General features: G+C 37.1%; 1 protein-coding gene across 2 annotated transcripts in view; it reads right to left on the bottom strand.

The window, feature by feature from the left end:
• Positions 1–20425, bottom strand: part of TAF2 (TBP-associated factor 2) — a 47814-nt gene extending 27389 nt beyond the window's left edge. The window contains exons 1-14 of one of the 2 annotated variants that reach the window (XM_010266980.3): positions 20112–20425; positions 19593–19926; positions 19327–19472; positions 19156–19222; positions 16662–16861; positions 16364–16517; positions 15001–15085; positions 14766–14857; positions 13932–14057; positions 13785–13838; positions 9974–10042; positions 8294–8391; positions 7822–8169; positions 7634–7721 (exon numbers count right to left, since the gene is read on the bottom strand). In XM_010266980.3, the coding sequence (XP_010265282.1) occupies positions 7634–7721; positions 7822–8169; positions 8294–8391; positions 9974–10042; positions 13785–13838; positions 13932–14057; positions 14766–14857; positions 15001–15085; positions 16364–16517; positions 16662–16861; positions 19156–19222; positions 19327–19472; positions 19593–19926; positions 20112–20227 (1977 nt within the window). In that variant the 5' untranslated portion in view covers positions 20228–20425. Of the gene's footprint in view, positions 1–7633; positions 7722–7821; positions 8170–8293; positions 8392–9973; positions 10043–13784; positions 13839–13931; positions 14058–14765; positions 14858–15000; positions 15086–16363; positions 16518–16661; positions 16862–19155; positions 19223–19326; positions 19490–19592; positions 19927–20111 lie in introns of those variants that run through there. The other variant, XM_088903306.1, reaches the window with a different exon arrangement.
• Between the last annotated feature and the right edge of the window lie 1165 nt (positions 20426–21590).

Raw genomic sequence — 21590 nt, 5'->3', positions numbered from 1 at the left:
CCAATAAAGCTTTGTTGAAGACTCCTACCCTTCTCACCCCTAACCCACCATCTTTTTTAGATCTGCACACCACCTCCCATTTAACAAAGTGAAACTTCTTTCTCTCAGCCTTAAAATTCCACAAAAATTCTCCGGCAGATTTGAAAGAACACTTTTTATCAAGGTTATTTTCCCCTCAAAGGATAGGAATTTTCCCTTCCAACCTGCCAATCTTTGACCAATTCTATCTAAAACAGGTTGCCAAGTAGATGCAAAAGCAGCTCTAGCCCCAGTTGGAAATCCAAGATAAGAAAAAAGGAAATTCCCCAATCAGAGACCCCATAGCCCCAGCACAATCTTCAAAACCAACTGCTGGATATCTCCCACCCCTATCATTACGCTCTTACTTAAATTAATCTTAAGACCAGACAGCAATTGGAAACACTTGAGAATACTTCTTAGAGATATTAAGGTGTCATCAGCATATTGCAAGTGAGAGATGATCAATTCTTCAATTCCAACCCTGAACCCAGAAATCAGCCCCACTTCCTTCCCTTTATCAATCAACTTGCTCAAAACTTCCACCACCAACACAAACAGCAATGGCGAGAGGGGATCCCCTTGCTTTAAACCCCTTGAAGAACCGAAGAAATCAGTTGAAACCCCATTTACCAAAACTTAAAAAGACATTGATGATATACAAGCAAAGATCCAGCTTCTCCATCTTTCCCCAAAACCCATTGAATATCCAAATTCTAATCTGATTAGAAAATTCAAATCTTGATGATTCGAATTTGAATCTGATTAGAAAATTCGATATCAAAATTCTATTCGATATGCGATGGATATTGAAAATCAAGGTTTGAACTCGAATTCAACCCATTAATTATTTTAGGTGATTAATAAATATATAAAATAAATGTTTTATTTATACAAGTATATAAATATATAAGTTACTTATATAATTTAATTATTATATATAAATTATATAAAATATTTAAATATTTTATACATTATATATAAGAATTAAAAAATCGATTGAATTTATCGAATCGAATCAGGTCATATACGAATTTGTTATGATTAGTTAAACGGTATGAATAGGATATCAGAATTTGATCAATTATAATATTCGAATTATCCAAATTCAATTTGATTATGTTGAATCACGTATTTGAAATCAGATTTTTGAATAAAATTGACACCCCTAAGCACAGGGTATTTTCGTATGGTCAAGTATATCCATGGGTGACAATAAGCAGGTGTTGAGGTATCAGGCCCTTTAAGTTTCTTACCTATGAAAAAAACTTTGAGGTGACAAGTGGCTGATAGGATGTCAAATTCATAGGAGATTACTAGCTTCTAAAGAAAAACCTAAGCCGTTGGTATGCTTTCTGTTGTAGTGATGAATGATGAAATGAAATGAAAGTTTACTTTGCTTTTTGTGGTTTACCATATTGGTACAATTCTACCCTTTCGAAGACAGTGAGGAATTATAGATGTGATACAAAATGTTTAGCTTTTTTTTGTGGTGCCAGGTTGGTACAACTCTAATTGATCTAATATTAAACTGATGCCAAAGTTACTAATCCAAAAAAAAAACTAATGCCAAAGTTGTACCCCCCCCCCCCCTTCAGCTAATATTATGCACCTTCATTCTTCTTAATACAAAAGATCGTTATTGAAAAAAAAAGAAAGATGAGATCCCCCTTCCTCTTCTTCCTTCACCCCTCCTAGGCATGCACTCACAAGGTGATTTACTTTTAAATTTGCTAATTAGCATATTTGAGAGTCTAAGGGATGTGTCTATTACAACTTCCCTGGGAAATAATTAACTTTTCAATCCCCTTCCACCTTCCCCTGTTTATATCCCAAATGTTTTTTTTATAGGAAACGGTAACTTTCATTAATAATAATAGTTAAAGGTTACAATTGTCACCATCCAAGGATGTGTCTATTGCAACTTTCAATCTAACAAGCAAGCCCAAAACAACTCCTACCTATTTACTCTTTGCTTAGATAAAGCATCAACCATTCCATTTGCAGATCCTCTTGCCCACTTAAACTGCACCCCTATCTCCCTTGAAAAGGCTCAAAATTTCTCTTGGTTGTCTAAAAACCCATGTGTCCAAGATTCTTATTTGCATCCAACCTATTACCAGTTTGGAATCTCCCTCCACTTCTAATTGTTGCATTCCCTATTGCTTTGCCAGTCTGAGACCTTGGAGTAAAGCGAAAAATTTTCCCCTTAAGGAGTCCCCCACTCCTACTGGGCCTAAGTAAAGGACCAATACTCTACCCTTCTCATTTCTGAAGACACCCCCTATTTCTGAGGGGCCTGGGTTGCCTAGAGAGCTACCATCAAAATTCAGTTTCACTTTGAAGCAAAGCGGTGAGAAAAAGATGAGGAACCAGCTATGGCACTCCACCCCCTAGTGAAATCAGTAAAAGAAAAGTCTTTGAAGAGTTCCAAAGCTTTCAGCCAATGTATAATCTTGATGGCAACGTCATCAACAAGTGCTTCCTTAGATCTTTCTTGTCCTTTGCATATCCTATTATTTCTCTCCTCCCACACCAACCAAATGACAGTTGCTCTTGTTGTTTTCCACACCACACCCTACCTCTCTTCTTTGGTAATTAGAAGAAGCTCTAGAGTCAAAAAGGTTCTGCACACACAAGGGAGGAGTCCACCAACAACCAAAGAGAGAGAAGAACCAATCCCAAATAAAAGAAACACAAGGACATAATATTAATAGGTGAGCCACTACCTCACCACTCCTCGAGCAAAGGCAACAGACGTGGGGAAAGGCACAAGTTTGGCCTTTTTCTTTGAAGCATGTCTATAGTATTGACCTTTTGAAGAACCACTTCCCAACAGAAACCCCTAACCTTTGGTGGAACAGGAGTACACCACACTTGCTTAGTAGGAAAAGGGGCAGGGACAATATCAGAATGAAGTAAAGCATTGAAAAATGAAGAGCAAGAAAAGAATCCTGAGGAGGACTCTGACCAAACTCTATTATCTAGGCAAGACTGGTCTAGATAGACAAAACTCAAGAGAGAAAACAGCTCATCTACAAAGGTCACTTCTGAGCCCCTCAACCCTCTCCTCAGTCCCAAATCCCAAGAACCATCATTCACACGGAAAGAGGAAATAAACTTAAACTTATTTAAAGAGAGTGCATAACCAAGAACCTATCCTTAAGGGGAATGTTCTCAACCCAAGTATCCCCCTAAAACAAAATTTTGGCACCCGAGCAAGCATCATACGTGATGAAAGGTTGAAAAGCAGGTAGGACTCCAACAATGGCTTTCTACGGGGAGAACTGAGAAGCCCTTGGGTCAATACCAGCATCTGATCCATTTGTTGTCTATAACCCAACTGTTTCGCTAATCTTAGACCCTACAGCAACGCCATCAGTTCTGCTTTTAAAGAGTTTCCCATTCCAATAGGCCCTGAATATAGTGCTAATATTCTACTTTGGGAGTTCCCTGAATACACCTCCTATTATTCCTGCCATGCCCCGGGTTTCTAAAAGAGTTCCCATCAAAGTTTAGTTTTACTTTTACCCTATTGCCTTCTGGAGGTTTCCAAACCATCCCTGTCCTGTCCTTTACTCTAGAAGATTGTGCCACCTCAGTCCAGTTCTTATTATTTCATTTACAAAGAAGTTTTGAAAGCTTTCCAAGGTTTTCACCCAATGTGCAGTCTTTATCTTTATGTTGTCTATTACATCCCCCAAAGACCTATTCTTTCCCTTGAAGACTCTTCCATTGCCCTCTTCCCAAACAACCCAGACTATTGCTACCTTTACTACTCTCCATAAAATCCTCCCTCTTTTCTTTGGTTGCCTCGAAAAGTTAGAACTGAAGATACCAACCACATCTTGAGGAGGATCCCACTTGCAACCAAAGAGAGAACAGAAATATTCCTAGATGCAATGCACAAAAAGGCAAGAGATTAATAGATGGGGTAGAGTTTCACCACTAACCCTGCATAAGAAGCACATACGAGGAGAAAGACAAGAGTTAGGCCTTCTTTTTTGCAGTAAATCACAAGTATTAATTTCCCAAGGAAATTTTCCCAGCAGGAAGCTTGAATATTAGGTGGAAATAGGCAAGGTAAGGTTTCTGAAAAAAGGAGGAACAGGTGAAAAGACCATCAGCACAGACTATCCAAATCCTAGTATCCTCAAAGTTTTGATCCAAGACCATTGTCTCTAAAAGACCAAGCAATTGGATAAGAGGGGTATATTGACTTTCCCTTAGACCTTTTCTGAAGCCTAGGTCCCAATTTACCCCTTGGGGGGTAGGTGTTCCCAGTCTTGAGACAATTTCACCTTTAAGGTTTAAGAGGGCATAAAGCTCAGGGAACTGTGTTTTAAGTGGAGATTCCCCTAGCCAAAGGTCTTCCCAAAAGTGAACTTTATCATCCCTTCCCACATCAAATCAGATGGAATTGAAAAAAGAAGGGTAAGATCATGAATAGCTTTCCAAGAGGAGGCTGAAATTGAAAGGGAGAAATCTTTGCATCCCAGTCATTTCTTTCCAGCCCATGAATGCTCTCAATTAACTTGTGCCAAAGTCTATCTCTTTCAAAGGGAAACCTCCACAATCATTTGCCTAGTAGTGTAGTATTCCTAAGAACAATGTTCCTTATCCCTAGTCCACCTTTGTCTTTAGGTTTGGTAACTTGTTCCCATTTAACTAGGTAATCCTTCTTTCCCTATCCTGGTTCCCACAGGAAATCCCTCATATATTTCTAATTGCCTTGCAATCCTAGTTGGGGTACAAAAGGTAGACAAGAAGTAAACAGGAAGATTCACCAATGTTGCTCTAATCAAAGTTATTATGCCTGATGCCTCCCAAAGATATGTAACTCCTTTTCCAAAACTTTTTTGCAAATCTTTCCACCACCAGCTTCCAGAAAGGGGAAAACCAAGTTTAGTAAGACTCTAATAACATCATAAATAAAAGGATAAAAGAATCTATTTCATTAAAAAAAAAACTGAAAATTCTTAAAACTATGGTTTTCTAGGTTCAGTTATGGAATCAAATTTGAAAGGATCGATGGTAAATTGATGATGACAACTCATAGATGCAACCTATTGATGGCAATCAAAGAAGGTTGAGCACATAAACATGAAAATTCTGGGTTGTAAGAAAACTGGGAGAATTTTGAAAAATACAGTAAGGATTGAGATTTTCAGAAATTATTTTTAGGATTGGGCTTTTATCCAACCTAAAGTGGGGTTATAAAGAGAGAAGATTTTCTCAAGAAGAACCTGGTGAAAGAATGAAACTTGAGAATTTAGCTATGAGGACTTCCTGAACAAATTTTTACCTCTAGTGATGCTAAATGCACTCTTGTTATGAAGAACATGTTGACTGCTGGTAGTTTTAATGGCTATTTGCAGAATCAAAGAGACAGGGGAGATAAAACAGGGAATTACTCAACAGGGAACTGGAACTACTCACTCACCACTCCAGGGCATTGGAATCACTTGTTGCTTATGCACAATGCCATAAAAACTCAAAAATAAAGCAATTCATCCTTTATCCACATTTTGGTACTCAAAAACATAAATATACTCCCCTAAGGTGGCCAATCATACTATAACTAAGAAAAACTGATTACAGAATTGCTACAACCATACTCTGAACTAAAGAAAAGTCAACAATTCCCAAATTACTCATCCAATAATTATGAAAGTTGAAATATAAACTAATTATGACAGCTACCAAAAAAAGTTAAACTAATTATGACTAAACTAATCATAGTCGACCCCCCCCCCAAAAAAAAAGAAAACAAAAATACCTCTACTGTCTAAAAAGTATGAAATACACAAGTTCAGAAAATCTTATATTCTTACGTTATTATCTCTCTCTCTTTATTGTTGATTTCCTAATTCAGCATCATTGAAACATAGTTCAGCAATCTCTTTTTCACTTGCAATCTTCAAATAGCCTCTAAGACCCATCTCTAGAAACCAGAAAAGGAAGCCTACCATGTGCTACACCAAGAGGCTTGCAGAGCATTTTTGGGTTCACAACTAGATTGCCACATGGTAAATTCCTTGGTCATTTAGACTTCTTCACTAAATGAGATGAATATAGAAAAAGATTTTCTTATCGGTCAAGCAGGGAATTTCTCTGCATAATGTTCTTTATTTTATCCATTTTATCCATTTTATCCATGTGGAGGTATCTTGTGTCAATCCAACAATTCATTAGATAAGGCACCCTCAGGATTGGTTATGTGTTGAATCATGTAGACCATCACCCCCCCCCTTTTTTTGAAAAAGATGGTAACTTTATTAATGAAACAGGAGGTACATAAGAAGATGTACACAGAATGACAGAAATTGCAACTCAAAGGTCAAGTAGGAAGAAAGCTATCACTAAACAAAAAATCTCTGTGAGCACCAGCTTTCGCTAGGCCATCTGCAGCAGAGTTCAGCTCCCTAGGGATCCAACCCAAGTGTGCATTTAAGTTAGAGAGGATATCTCTAGCTTCAGCCAAGAAATGAGCTAAAGCCCATGGACCACTGCCAGGGTCAGCTAGCCACTTGATGGTATTTGCCGAATCTCCTTTTATGAGAATGTTCTGATAGCCCAGATCTCTTGCAATCCTGATTCCAGTTAGTGCTGCCATGGTTTCAGCCTTTGTTGAAGAGACTATCCCAATCGGTCCACTGAAAACCTAATTAACTGTACCAACTCTTCTGAAGATTCCACCAATTCCTGCTGCACCTGGGTTTCCAAACGCACTTCCATCAATGTACATGGTTATCTCCCCTTCCACAACAGAAGAGTGGGGGAGGGGTGATTAAGGACTGATTATTAGATTGGGATTTCGTTCTATTAACCCTCTGATCCTTTTAATGTCTTGGTTTAAAAGTTGTCCATAAAAGAGCATTTACCGAACAAATGGCAAGGTAATTTATGATTAAATATTTTCCATGAATCTAGGATGAGAATAGGAATATGGGGACTCCTTTTCAACCTCAAATAACTTGCCAAGTAGAAATTCCCTAGCTTGTTTAGACTCCTTGACTAAACAAACCAACTGTTTGGATTACTACATGGACTAAAATCTGCTAAGCAATTTGGATTCCACAACTTGGAGGTCAAAGGGGACTCTCAGGTGGTCATTTCTTGGACAAGGTGCAGTACCCAAATCCCATGGATCTATAGGCACACAATTCAGGAAATTTAAAGTATTACAAGGGAGTTGAATGTTGCTTTTAAATGGGTGAGAAGAACAGCAAATGGGATGGTAGATACTCTAGCTAAACAAGGGGCTGTTAAGCATCAAATGTTTTGGGCAAACTTGAAAAGTTATTGTTTGGGATGGAGAAATCTCCCACCCTGTTGTAATCTTCAAGTTTGATTTTAATAAAATCTTCTCTTAATGATCAAAAACATATATCAACTCCCTGTACAATCCGGTTATATAAACCTTAGCAGCAGAAATCGTGAATTCACTGTAAATTATCGTACGTACTTCATTGTGCACTTAGGTAAAGCATGGGAAGCTAAATATCAGGAATAGAAACAGCAAAACAATAATGTCATAGATATAAGCTAAGCAGGTAAAACTTAGAAACTCTACACAGCAAAAAACAGTCAGAATCTTGTTCTTAGTTCTTACCCACATCTGAACAGGTTGACTAAAATGAATTTCAGCAAGATATTCCATTTCCGGATCTGCTCTGAGCCATAATAAGGGAGATTCCGCACTGCACAAAGATAACTGTTTTATACTCATGCATAACAGAATAGTTAAAGAATATCTAGAATTAGAAAAAGTAACTGGGCCCTGAAAACAAGATGGCATACCTAGAGCGCATATCCATGGTAGGAGCAGCATCAGCATTATCATCAGAACCATCAGGTTTAGAACCTTTTTTAGGCTTCGGAATGCGTCTTGCAGCAAGCTTTGAATGACATTGTATTTCCAATAGTTGCCATGTTTCTCCAGCCATTGGCAGGATTGGATGATCATACATTCCATCAAGTTCATGAACTCTGATGCTCATCATTCCAGGCCATCCAACATCACCTTCTCGGGCTTCGGAATCAGGATTACCATTAGAAACCAATGCAACTGAATCTGGAGTTGCTGTGCAACCTCGCAGAACCGCCAACTCAATCATATTTTTCCTTTTGTTATATGACAATCCCATCCTTAAGAACAATGAAGAACAATAGAAGGGAAGAGGAAAGAGAATTAACACATATGAAATTAGTAACAGTTGCCACAAATTCAAGAAGCATAGGAAGGAGTAAAATGTAGCTAACTGAAATCAACCTCAGTACTGGACATCCACAGGACCCCACCCAACGAGGGAAAAATTCTTTTAAGAAGGGACGTTCAAGATTGCCAACTTTATTGGCAAGATGGCGGAACTGCATCTCACAATATATAATAAATGCAAAGGATGATGTCAGATATAACAATGCATCCATATAAAAGACAAATAACTCTAATTACCAGAAAACTAGTAAGCAATGTGCGACATTTTCAACTCTACAAATAGATGTAAAGATAGAAATATATGCATACAAGAATATTAATGCTTGAGAAAATGCATTCCTAAGATCAACTTTAGTGAACCATCAATATCAAAAGACATACAATTTAACATATATGTACACAGACACTGTGTTCAATACAATGAAACTTCTTGATAAATGCAGAAATATACCTTGCGAAGGGCAAGCTTTACATTTAAATGATCACAGTCTCAATTTTAGTGGCTAAGTTTACTTCAGAAAGAGCACTTTACCTTCAATAAAGGTTTTCTAATTGGATCAGTTGTTCTTCCCTAATATAAACTACCTTATTCCTGTCATGCTGGAGGGATTATTTTGTCAATCTGAACTGTTCAGAGTCTGGGACCCTGTGGATTGGCCAAAAATTACAAAATCACCACTAAACAAAGAACGGAAGAAACTTAATTTCTTCTATGATTTCTCTCCCTTCTTTACCTCTGGAAGTCTGGATCAACCAACTACTAGACCAAACCACCCTATAAGACAATCATCCAGAATAGAAGCTCAGACAAAGAAAAATACTATTTGTACAGTTTTAATTCCTATTGTTTTTGTCATTTTAGTAATGTAAGGCCTGTTTGTTTCTCAAGGGGCATCTCACCCTTTATCTTTAATGAAAGGGTAAATTGAAGAAAGGTATCCTGTACTTTGGGGTAGTCTCACTTTAGGGCATGAACTTCAAATGTGCCACTTTGGTATCTGAACTTTCAGCAACATACATAAGTCCAACTCCTTTAAACTAACATTACAATGAGAGGTAAAACTATGAAAATACCCATGTACTATTCATCTTCTTCCACCATTGAACTTCAGATGCAAACCAATGGCAGCAAAGTAAGCTCACCCTAGTCTTTTCCAGGGAGATCGCCTCACTTTCGGACATTTAATTTGCTGCCGCTGGTTTGTGCCCGAAGTCCAAAGGTAGAAAAAGATTAACGGTGAAAATATCCCATTGGCCATCACTATATTGGGTTGGCTACATGATTTATCCCAACCCTATTGGGTCGGCTACATGATTCCCATTTCGCTAATCCATTCTATTTAAGGCCATATCAACTGTTGTAAGTACAACCTGTTATACTTACATTCTAAATAAATGACATAAAGAAGAATTAGAGTAAACAAGAGTAATGTTTGTAAAGCAAGATATAAGCACGTAAAATTCTATAGCCCCCATAATGGAAAGATAGGCTTCTGTATCATGCATCGTAAGGCAATGGAACATAAAGAAGAAGATTTGAGACACAAATTCTACCAGCTATTGAGAAAAGAAAATAGAAATTCACACAAGCAATAAAACAAATACCTTGGAAAATAACAACCATGTAATAAGAAAAAACATGCATGCAAACAAAGCACAGTACATGACATATAGAAAAAGACTATATATCAAGAAAGAAAAATGTTGAGAATTTAATTTAATAGGATAAAATACCTCCTTTGTACTAAGAGTTCTCAAGGAACGAGTCATATCTTGAGCCCTAAAAATTATTATCTGCAGTATCTGGATAGTGGGAAGAAACCAAACAGAAAGAAGTTAGATGCTAGAATTCCACCAATCCATAAACAACACATACAAACAGGCAGGTCATTTTTACAGAAAAACTCTTGCACTGAAACAAGGTGTTCAAGGATCATGCAAGGTAGCAACTGATGCAGAACAGGTACAATCCAACAATTGTATGTAATGCCTTTTTTCTCTTTCTTTTTCTTTTTTTTTTTTTTTTGTGGATCTTAGAGATTTATCATAAGAAGGTGAGAATTGACCTAGAATAGGTCAATGCACACTGTCAAAATCTCCTTGGAAAGAAACTTTGACCTTACTTCCCACCTTCACGCAATACGTAAGGTATGATGATATCCATCTCTGGCGCTAAGGCGAAGTTTTGGGAAGATACTTGGTGAGGAAATTCTATCTGTCTCCAAACCTTTCCTAGAAAAATACAAGATTTCCAACCTCAAAAACAAACTAATGCTGAAATGGTGTCATTGGATGGAAGAGGATTGGTTTGGATTTGAGCTTGAAAAGGGCTTTGAGGAACCTAGAAATGAGTGACATGGTTTCTTTACTTGACACACTTCAAGGGGTGCAATTGCTTCCTACAGCATTTGATGAGAGAGTATCGATACCAAATGTCAATGAGATATTTTCTTGTGAATCCTTTTTTCAATCCCCTCAACATTCAAATAAGGTAAATCCATTCCCAATTAAAGAACTGTGTTGTGGTCCTATTCCCCCAAGGTGAAGGTTTTTTGTTGGGAAGATGCCAATCAAATCATAAACACCCTTAAGACTCCAAAGGAAGCAGAAAGACTGGTGCCTCTCACCCCATTTGTGCCTTCTCTGCTAGAGAAGTGAGGAAAACACCAACCATCTCCTTTTTGCATTGTACCTTTGCCACTCAAGTGTGGAAACATTTTTTTCTTTAGCTGGATGTGGTTGGGTGGCTCCAACTGAAGTCTTGGACTTGTTTGACTCTTATACCAAAAAAAGGACTTGTTAACTCAAGTAGGATGAGATGTACTATCCAGAGATTAAACTCAACTTTGATGAGCTGTCTTGTAAATCCAGGAGCATCAGGTGTTGGGGGAGTTATTAGGGACTACAATGGCAATATTTTACTGAGTTATTCTGGCACAATTGGTTTTCATAACTCTCTAGGGCTGAACTGCATGCTCTGATTCAGGCATTAAAATTGATAATCTTTAAGGGTATGAAGGATAGAGGTAGGGGGAGATTGTCAAATCATAATCAATTGGGTGAGAACTCAGGATATGATCCCCGGAAATTTCAGACTGATAGTGAGACTAGCACAATCTCTAGCTGCCAATTTGAATAGCTCATTCAATTGGGTACTTATTCTTTAGATCGGACCAAGGTTCAACATTTCGATACATATTGTATCAGTGGCCTCCCGATACGCCTCTACAGGGGGTGTTTCGGGGTGTGACCTAATTCAGGGGGTAGACGGGCCTTAAACTGACCCCTCTGAATCAGTTTGAAAAAAAAATAAACTAAAAATCTAAAAGCAAGCAAAGATACAGGCTGATACGCCAGTTGGGGCATATCAGCCTGTATCGATATTTCGAACCTTGGTTCAGACAGGAGTGGAAAGAGAACAACTAGGATAGGGTTGCTCTGGGCCAGATTTTAATCTATAATTGCTTTCTTTTTCCTGCTAGTTTGGGCTCTTTCATGATAGGGGCTAGCTAGCTTTATACCATTGACCTGCTGCCCACCTTGGTGAAAGTTTGATATTTCAATATTAATTAAAATTTTCAGTTATTCATCAAAAAAATTACTCCAAGTTTGAAGCTAGCTGCAAATCAAGGAGACTTACTTGATGACCCAGGAATGTATAGACAGCTAATGGAAAGCTGAACTATCTAACTTTTTTTTTTCTTTGGATCAGCCTGAACTATCTAACTATTACTAAGCCCGAGATCTCTCATGCAGTAAGTGCAACCAGCCAGTTCACAGATTCCCCAAAGACACTACATTTAGAAGTTGCTTACCATATATTGAGGTACCTAAAAGGGTCACCCAGGTATGGGCTGTTTTATAGAGAAAGTGCTTCAGGGTTTAAATATGCTGATTGGGTTGGTTCACCATTCAACTACAAGGTATTGTACCTTTTGAAGAGAAAATCTGGTTACCTGCAAAAAATAAGAAACAAAGTGTAGTTGCATGGTAATAGAGTGCAGTGGCACACCCAACTGCTGAAACTGAGTACCGTGCTAAGGCCCATGCCACTTATGAGCTGATGTGGTTGAAGATCTTTGTAGAAGAATTTAAAACATCACTCCCCATGGATCTACATTGAGCTGTCATTCACATTGCTACAAATCCAGTTGAGAGGACTAAACATATTAAACTGCCATCTTCTTTGGAAACTTTTTGAGTAAGACAATTGCTACACCACATTTAAGTCAGGAAATCAACTTTGTGACTTGTTTTACAAATGCATTGAGTAGAATTCTGGTTACTTGATTCGTAATAAGCTAGGACTATATGACATATACTAACCAACTTGAGGGGGAGTGTTAAATTCTTCTATTAATGGTTTATAATAGGGGCAGATCCATCTAGGAAAAGTTACAAAGCAGTGGCAAAGATGCAACCTTTCTTATCTCTAAGTTGTGGTCTAGCAGCTGCCACCCATAAATAAAGCTAGAGGTCAGTAGGAAACAGATTTCTGAATTTTTTTTTGATAAGTAACAGATCATTAAAATTTATTGAAAATCATAAAGATATGCATCGTTACGAGCATCCCACAGGGAGGTGTGAGATGCAGCCTCACTGTTAGAACAGAGCTAGAACAGAATTACAATTGCACCCAATACAACTGATCCCTAATCACCCCTTGCTTAGCTAATGAATCAGCCAAAGCATTAGCCTCTCTCCCCACCCACTGTATAACTTAGTTTCATCTGCTGTGTTAACCATTGAAACTTCTTCATTTCATTTCTATAACACCAAATCACGGAGTCCAGATCTCTCAACCAACCTACCACCACCTTGGAGTCCCCTTCAATTACCAGGTTCTCCAAGTTTAAGTCTTTTGCAATCTGAACACCTTGTAACACTGTAAACAATTCAGCCTTTAAAGAGTCTCCAATCCCCACCGGTCCACACCGGCCTTGGTCTGATCTTCTGCACTGAACTAGATGCCACTGAAAACCAATTCCTCCATATATCATCAAAGGAGAACTGTCTAAAAAAATCCAGAGTTAGTAGCCAATGTATAACCCTGGTCATTACACATTCCAAAATCTGTTGTTTGCTTCTCTCATTATCTTGAAAGATTCTCGCGTTTCATTCTTCCCATAGGGTCCAAATCACTGCTGCTCTAGTACACCTCCACATTATTCTTCCCCTTCTTTTTGGCCAAGCAAAGGTATCATGGTCAAACAGATTTCTGAATCTTAGGATCTCTTCTATTCCTCTCCTATTCTTCTTGTCTCTACTTTCTCCCTCTTTTCTTCTCAGTTTTCTGCTTGTTTCAGAATAAAGTTTACACACAATACCTGAGTTCTTCAAAAGAAAAATAAATAAAGTTGTTGCCATACAAGAACATTATAGCCATTTTCACCTAAAGAAGTAGAAGGAAAAAGAACAACAACAACAAAGACTACTTTTAAAAAGCAACAAGAATTGCAAAACAATACCCTTCACCCATCAAAAGAGTAATAATCATAAGAATAGAAAAACCAACATGCCAAAATGATCTGTTTCTGGTACTCACTTTACGGAAAGACTCAGGCCCCATCTGCTTTTCCAACATTTGAAGGATTGCCACCTATGAACAAAGACAAGAAAGACGAAAATTAATTATTAACGCAATCACCATAGCAGTACAAAGTTAACATGTCTTCGTTTTTGTTAACTTAACAGATTTCCATGACCGAATTTTTCCATATAAACCCATGCATTGAGTTCCATACAAGAACGTTGAAGAAGCAGAGGAGCTCAAAGCAGTTGCACCACTAACATCTGCCTTGCAAACGGCACAATTTGCCTGCATATAACAAAAATTGGAGGAAAGAAGTATTAATTTGCAGAAGACAACTCTAAAAATTGAGGTAGGGGTCACTGCTTGGTGTAATGGTAAAATCTCAGGCTAACAAGCATGAGAACATGGGTTTAAGTTTGAAAACAGCAGCTTTGTGCAAAAATGCAAAAGGTTAGTTCTGTATCTAATCCACCCCTCCTAAGACTCCAGATAGCTGGGGCCAACATGCGGTAATGGCCGTTTTAATTCTAATAACTGAGATCTGTAAATTCATTTCTTCAAGGAGTAAAAGGAGAGAGGAATGATTTAGTAAGACTATGAATTATAGTAATTTCAGATGAAAACAGGGTAAATAATGCAATTCCGTAACTTAGACAATAAAATGAAGTTCCAGTCTAAATTATATGGCACATAATAATAGTGAGAAGCAAAATGAAAGAAATATCTTATGTGCTTTCCCTTACTGAAGGGAAATAGGCAGGAAGAAGGGGGAGGGAGGGGGGATTTGTCATCCTCATTGACTCCATACCCATTCCCTTGAGCTTCTCAAACAGTTTCCATTATCCATAAGAATTAAGCAATTTCACACCCTTATTTGGAGTTGGCAGTTACAGAGTGTAGCAAGCAACATAGGCACAACTTGCTGCAAACCAAAGATAATATAAGGCTCAAATCTGTGGAGCATGTGAAATACTAAAACAAAAGGCATCAAACCTTGTATCTACGATAGCGAGCCTCATTATTTCCAAGAAAACGCTTAATAAATGAATCAGTAAGAAAACCAGCAAGGCCATCCAACAACCATTCTGGGGGAAAAAAAAAAGTCAACCACATAAGGTAAATAACCTTTCTTCAATTTTAAATATAAATTCACAACCATAACAAAATCTAAAATATAGTAATATACCATGCAATGCAAATGGAAAAGTGGACATTTTTACCAGCTTACCATCATTTGGTGCCTCAGCAGTGATGTACACCCCAAACCACTGTCTTGCAAGTGCATAAGCAAGTTTTATCCTTGTATCTATAGTCTGTTTCAACAGGTTGCAAACTAATGTTACAAAAAAAAACTTTCATCCGGATAGGGAAAATTTATCTTTTTTTTCAAAAAGAAATGCAACAGAAAAACTCTAGTTATAGGGTAAATTTGCACTGACATGCAAAACTTGGAAAACAAAACATTCAATGTAATTTCCCTTGTAACCATTAATAGATAAACCAGGAACATGAACAAGATTCTTTGAAGGGGGGGGGAGCAGAGGTAACTTGCTGTTGAGATAAAATCATTTTGAATGTAGGTTTTTCTTATATTTTTTTAATTTTTTTGGAAGCAAACTGGTTTTGTAAAAAAATTGCTACAACCTGGATACAAGAAATTACACAGTCAATATGTTGGAAAAAGACATACAATGAGTATGACAAAAGAGAAAAAACAAGGATGGTGAGAACTGGTAACAAGAATCGTAATGGTGGACTCTGATGGTGATGAACAACAGTGATAAAAGTAAGAAGCAGTGACAAGAATTGCAATGGTGGACTCTGAAATATGGATATCAAGTGAATCATTTAGGTTTTCTTCTCTAGAGAACCTACTGTAACTCCACCAAACAAACTTTGGTTTTATACATTGGCAAAGAAGACTGCCAGTTTTTTTGGGTAAAAGCTATGCCAGTTACTGTTTTGGGGAGTTGTAGGACAGGAAAGAGGATGATGATTTCAAAGAAAACTCCTAGAGAGTAGAATATTGACTAAACCTTCAGTGGCCAGAGAGAAGCGAACAAAAGACCGAGAAGGATAACACAAAAAGTAGCAAAGGTAGAGGTCAAAGAGAGAGTAAGATGCTAAGGGGCATTATATAGTTGAGTCCGTTCTTTTCATTCCTATTAAAGAGTTCCATAGGGTTAGTGCCTTTTGGCATCAAAATTTCTTAGGCCATCTCATGTAAGATTTTATTTCAGATTTAAAGCAAACACTAATATAACTAGATTGAATTACTTGCACCCCCCCCCCAAAAAAAAAAAAAAGTTACAATATAAAATGGTATAGAAGATGTTGAATGCAGAAAAGATAATCTATTTAAACCAATTATTAACACAGTGCTTTACCTTCAAAAAAAATTATTAACCACCATGACCACTAAAATAATTAAGCATTTCTCTTTTTATCATTATATTAAAGCATTTTAACATTTCCATTCTCCAACATTATATATGTTTACAATGTGAGTTCAATGTCTTGGTTCTATTCACAAGGCCAGAAACAACAGTAATAAAATTATCAAAAATGTCGGCTGAAGAAAATTGGCAAACCTGATCGATAACCTTCTCATCAAACAGAACTTGAGAACTAAAGACGCTCATGGAGGCTCCCAAACTCAAAGAGGATACTGCTATTTCAGGTGCAATAAAGACTTGCTTATATGACCCAAAAGGAAAAGATGCTGAAAGGTAGTCCTCGTAATGACTGTAAATTGGGGAAAAAAGACGAAGCTTTTTAAGACATCTAAAGAAATAAACATAGCTTTGATATAAAACAAAACCGCTTTGTAAGTCATCAAGTACCCAAAGGCATAGAAAATTAAAGGGTTATATGAATGGGAAGGCAAACCTGAATGCACTGTGGAAAAACCCAACTGTATTCCGAAGCTTTGGAAGGTTAAGAGGCATGCACATGTGTGATAGAATACCACTATGGCGGTCAGGAAGAATATCAAATGCTGCTACTGCCAGGGATATCCACCCAGCAGCAACTGGAACACTCAATCTGTAAACATAAGTTTTGCGGGGAGGATCATCCTTGCTCAAGACCTGCAAGAGAGGAACAATAGTTGATTACAAATATGGATGATTTATCTGTGCAAACAATTCTATAAGAGTATGTATTTTGCATCACTCAATTGCATAGGTTCCAAATATGAGATGTAAGATGGTAAATCTCAGATAGTGAAGGTCAAAAGATAGAATAATTAATTATTGTACCCTATAACATTATTAGTAGAATGATCCAAAGAAAATCAGTTGAAATTTAATACTGAGGGTATTTCTTCAGGTAAAGTGTCAACTTGAGAGTGAAGTTGCCTTAAAGAGCCTTGGGATGTTTCTATGTCCTCGCCACATATCCAATATGAGAATAAGCAGTTGCATTTTCTTTTGAGATGATTCCTTCAGTACTTCTTCAATATTTTTGAACTTACGAATAAGAAACTGAAAGATATTTTTTTTCTGTTCAGAGAGAGAAAAGAACCTTCAAAGTCATGTTTTGTCCATTTCAGTGATCGCAAGATTTTTTTTTTCTTTTTTCCCTTTTTCTTAAGGGGTAAAGCACAAATTCTTTAACCGGTAATAGTCAAAGTTTTATTGGTAGTTGGTTATGGTAAAAGAATTGTAAGCATACAAATATAGTGTACACCTAGCACCCCTAATATGGAACTAGGCTAGTAATCAACAACTAGCCCTCAACATTCTTCATTACACCCTTCCACTTCAGAAATCAATAACATCTCCTGTTACCAATCAAAAAATAAAAATAAAAATAAAATCTTAGTTACACCCTAACCCCTTTACAGAGAATACTTCCCCAATAAGACTATTTCTTTGCAATCCTTGTCTAACCATTGCATCAGCTGTGCCATTAGCCGATATTGGAACCCATATAACTTTCACATCCATCATTTCTGTCAGCCTTCTCACTTCTTTGATATCAAATATGCCAATGTTGTCAAGAAACTTAACTTTTATTATTAATCCAACCCACCACCACAGGAGTGTCCTATCACTATCTTTCTATAGTTGAAAGCATTCTCCAATTTCAGTCTTTGTAGCAATGTTAAACATATCTGCCCTTGTTGTTTTTTTTTTTTTTTGATGGGAAAAAATCAACAAGGGCAGATATTGTTTAATGGTAATAATTAACATATCTGCCCTTGTTGAATCCCCTATGCCAATTGGCAATGAGAATAATGGTAATAATTTGTCCCAAGTAACTCTTGAAAGCTCTATTCCTGATTTTCATGGGTTGCCCATGCTACACCTATCAAAGTTTAACTTTATAATGTTAGAGGATGGAGGAAACCAGCCTATATTAATGGTGTTCCTTAGCATCAAGGAAGCTGCAATGATCTACCATCCTCTAAAGATGTCATCCATTGCATATGGCTCAAAGCAATCCAATTTTTTTCACCAAATGGACCACTTTAATTGCTATGCCTTCAATCAAGCCTCCAAGATTTGTCATACCTCTGCAGTTTGACTTATCCATCATACCTCTGCAATTTGGCATATAATAAAATTTCTCTTGTATTCAAAAAAAAAAATAAAAGAAAAAGAATACTGGGCTGAGAAGCATGAGAATGCCAGAAGTCTGAGAGAGGCCGCTTTGTGCAAAAAACATACCAACAATGAAAAAGAAGAAAAATGAAAAAGATGACAAAGTCTGATAAGAGCTACTTTGTACCAAAAAACGCAGGTTGGGACAAATTCTGGATGAGCTTGTTCAAAAAAGAAAGAAAGAAAGAATAAATTCTTATAACCAGATTGAATCACATTGTCAAAATAAATTAAAAAAAAATGTTTCCTGGAACAAATAGAAGGTATTGTACTCCTAAAGAAATGAATGGGATGGAATGGATGGGAGGAGAAGAGATGAAGGGGACCACTGAACAAATTGTTGGTTGTGAGATTGGCCTTGCAGCTTTCTGTAAGGTTGGGATTTCACCTCATTTGACTATATTGAGCTCCTTGCATTTTTCTTCTTTTCTTCTCGTGTCTCTTTATCAGTTTTCCTGACTTCAAATCACTTTTCAATGAAGTGTTTATCACAATCAGGGAAAAAACAGTTTGATGGATCCTATTTTATTGACTGTTCAAGTAAGGTTCAAGTATAAAAGCATAGGGACACACTTGTGCTTTTATATTCTACAAGATAATTATCTCTTGAAAGATAAATATCAGACTTCCATATCTAATCTCTTAGTTATTCTGCCAGCAACCAGATCAATTACTGGACAGTAATTCTAGAGGTAGCAAATGGAACCCTTTAGAAGAAAAGGGAATTCAAATAATAAACATTTACAGGCAAAACAAAAATTCTCTACTGCTCTCACCTGATAAAGTAAATTTCCATTGCTGACAGCAACGAGATTGTTGGCAACAGTAAATTCCATATCATAGCTGGATGATGAAAGTAGTTACTAATACAAATCTCAAGAGAAAACATGCAATCAAAATGATCGAAACAACTGGCCTATAAATGAATATGGTCAAATTGCTCTTACCAGCAACGCTGAGAATTGTCGTCCATACAAGGGAACCAGCAATGTGCACGCCTCAACTGATTATTGGTATGGAGCATATTATTCCTAAAATGAATTCCCGTTTCTGCTTTCTCCACCCAATAATCAATGCGAATCAATTTCAAATTCTGCACCCAATACCAACCTACATGAGAAACCACAGAAGTATAAACTTCATAACAACAACAACCAACAAAAGAAAACAATATCAGCTCTTGCACTGCATCACAACTTTAGCATTTGAGAACCTGCTTGAGCTCGCCAGATGTTTGCAAGTTGTTCCCGCCATTTGGTTGCTCCTGCTGATCACTTGTTGGGTTTACTGGTTTACTACACAGAATTAGCAGGTTTGGAGCCATTTCTCTGTCGAGAGACGAAATGTAAGTCGCACAAGCAGCATCAGCGGCAGTACTAGCCGATGAAACCGAGCACCACCTTCTCTCATCTTCCACTGCCTGATAGTGTGGAAACAATTCGAACTCGGCTGGTTCCCCATCCACCAGAATATTCTCAATATTCAAGTCATCGGCGTGCAGTCCAACAATTCCACTCTCCGGAACAGAAACTTTCAATTCCGTATACCTAAAAACAGTGTTGAACGTCTACTATCACATAACAGAAAACGCAAAACTACATAGAAAAATGCACAAAATGAAAGCGATAACTAAATTTCGTGCGATTTTCGAGACTATACTAATGAAGAAACTGCCATTGCTAACTAGCCTGTACACACACACACACAGATTGGCAAGATGGCTTCGGGTTACCCATATATCCGGCAATTTTCCATGTCGATAGAGAGGCAGAGCTTCTGATGTCGAACGACTGCCCCTGAATTCTCTGCCTTTTGGTCTTCATTCTTCGGCTTGCGAGGCTTCGCCATTTTTACCCTGGCTGGCACCTACAGACCTCGCGGGCCGAGTTGGCATGAAAAGACTCGGCAGCTCAGGGCGCGAGCTGATGTTGCTGAGCCTTATTTATAGAGGATGATTTCTGCCTTCAGCCTTCTCTCAAGGGCGTGACCAGTCTCCTTGGGGGAAGGAGACCTCCCTTTTCTGTAATCTCGGTTGTTCGTACGCCCTAGAGTTGTCTCCCTGATCTAAGTCGTCTATAGTTAGAGCTCCGATGTCATTGTGTCTTAACCAACGGTTTGGATTTGTTTCACAACTTCACCACCGTATCACAGGAACTGAGAATCATTTGGCATCCAATGGACACTTCTACCCCCATTTTTGGAAACCTTTGCCCGGTCAGCAATTCACACAAACCCGCAATAAGCTGATGCTTCATACCGTAAACGGATATGGGTAGATCTATACTTTTGATACGTTTAGTCGGATCTTGTCCGTCAGGTACATATCCTGTTCGAATCAATTTCAGATTGCAGTCTAACAAAAAATATATTTTTTATATTAGTAAATAAATAAATAAATAATGTTAAAATATTTTTTAACATTATTAGTAAAATAAATATATTAGTATGAAATACATTAGTAAAATAAATAAATAATGTTAAAATATATATTTATTATTATTAATCTAACAAAAAAAAATTTATATAGGCTTAGGGCTGCTCATTTGCTCTTAAGTCAGATATCTGAAAATAATTAAATATCTATTTTGACCCCATATATGAGAATTTTTGTTTGTCTTTTTTAGATATATCATTAGAAAACTGTATAATTGCACTTTAAGAGATATTAGATAAGAGGAAATAACAACCATTTATCTCTTAAAGTTAAAAGATTCCTCTTAAGATATAAGAGTTAAGAGGAAACCAACATGCCCTTAGTTTGGAAAGAGTACAATACAAATATAATGTTTAGAAAGACAAAATACAATCACTTGTACTGTACATATTTGTATTTGTACTCTTCCCGAATTCAGCAATCAGTATAAAGAACAAAAAAAAAAAAACTTTGATATTGCATTTCATGAATAAAATCAAATAAAAATAGGCTGAAATGGAATCACCCTTAGTGGGTATAAAATCATTGATAGATTAAAATATTAAAATATAACAAAACACTGTATTTTATAGATAAAATAAATGGTTTATTTTAGTGGTTACTAATAAATGTGATAGCTTGAATGAGACTAGGGTCGTTTGACAACAAGTGAAATAGTTAGATCAAATGGCTTTTTTTTTTTTTGCTTTGTCTTTTAGGCTTGGTTTGGAAGAAGTACAAATACAAATATGTAGAGTGCAATGTCTTATATTGTATATTCTTTTGTATACATTTATA

This window comes from Nelumbo nucifera, chromosome 4 (genome assembly GCF_055504915.1).
Source record: "Nelumbo nucifera cultivar China Antique chromosome 4, China Antique-T2T, whole genome shotgun sequence".
Taxonomy (NCBI): Eukaryota; Viridiplantae; Streptophyta; class Magnoliopsida; order Proteales; family Nelumbonaceae; genus Nelumbo; species Nelumbo nucifera.
Note: the sequence above shows the minus strand (reverse complement) of the source record. Positions and strands in the feature narration are given on the sequence as shown.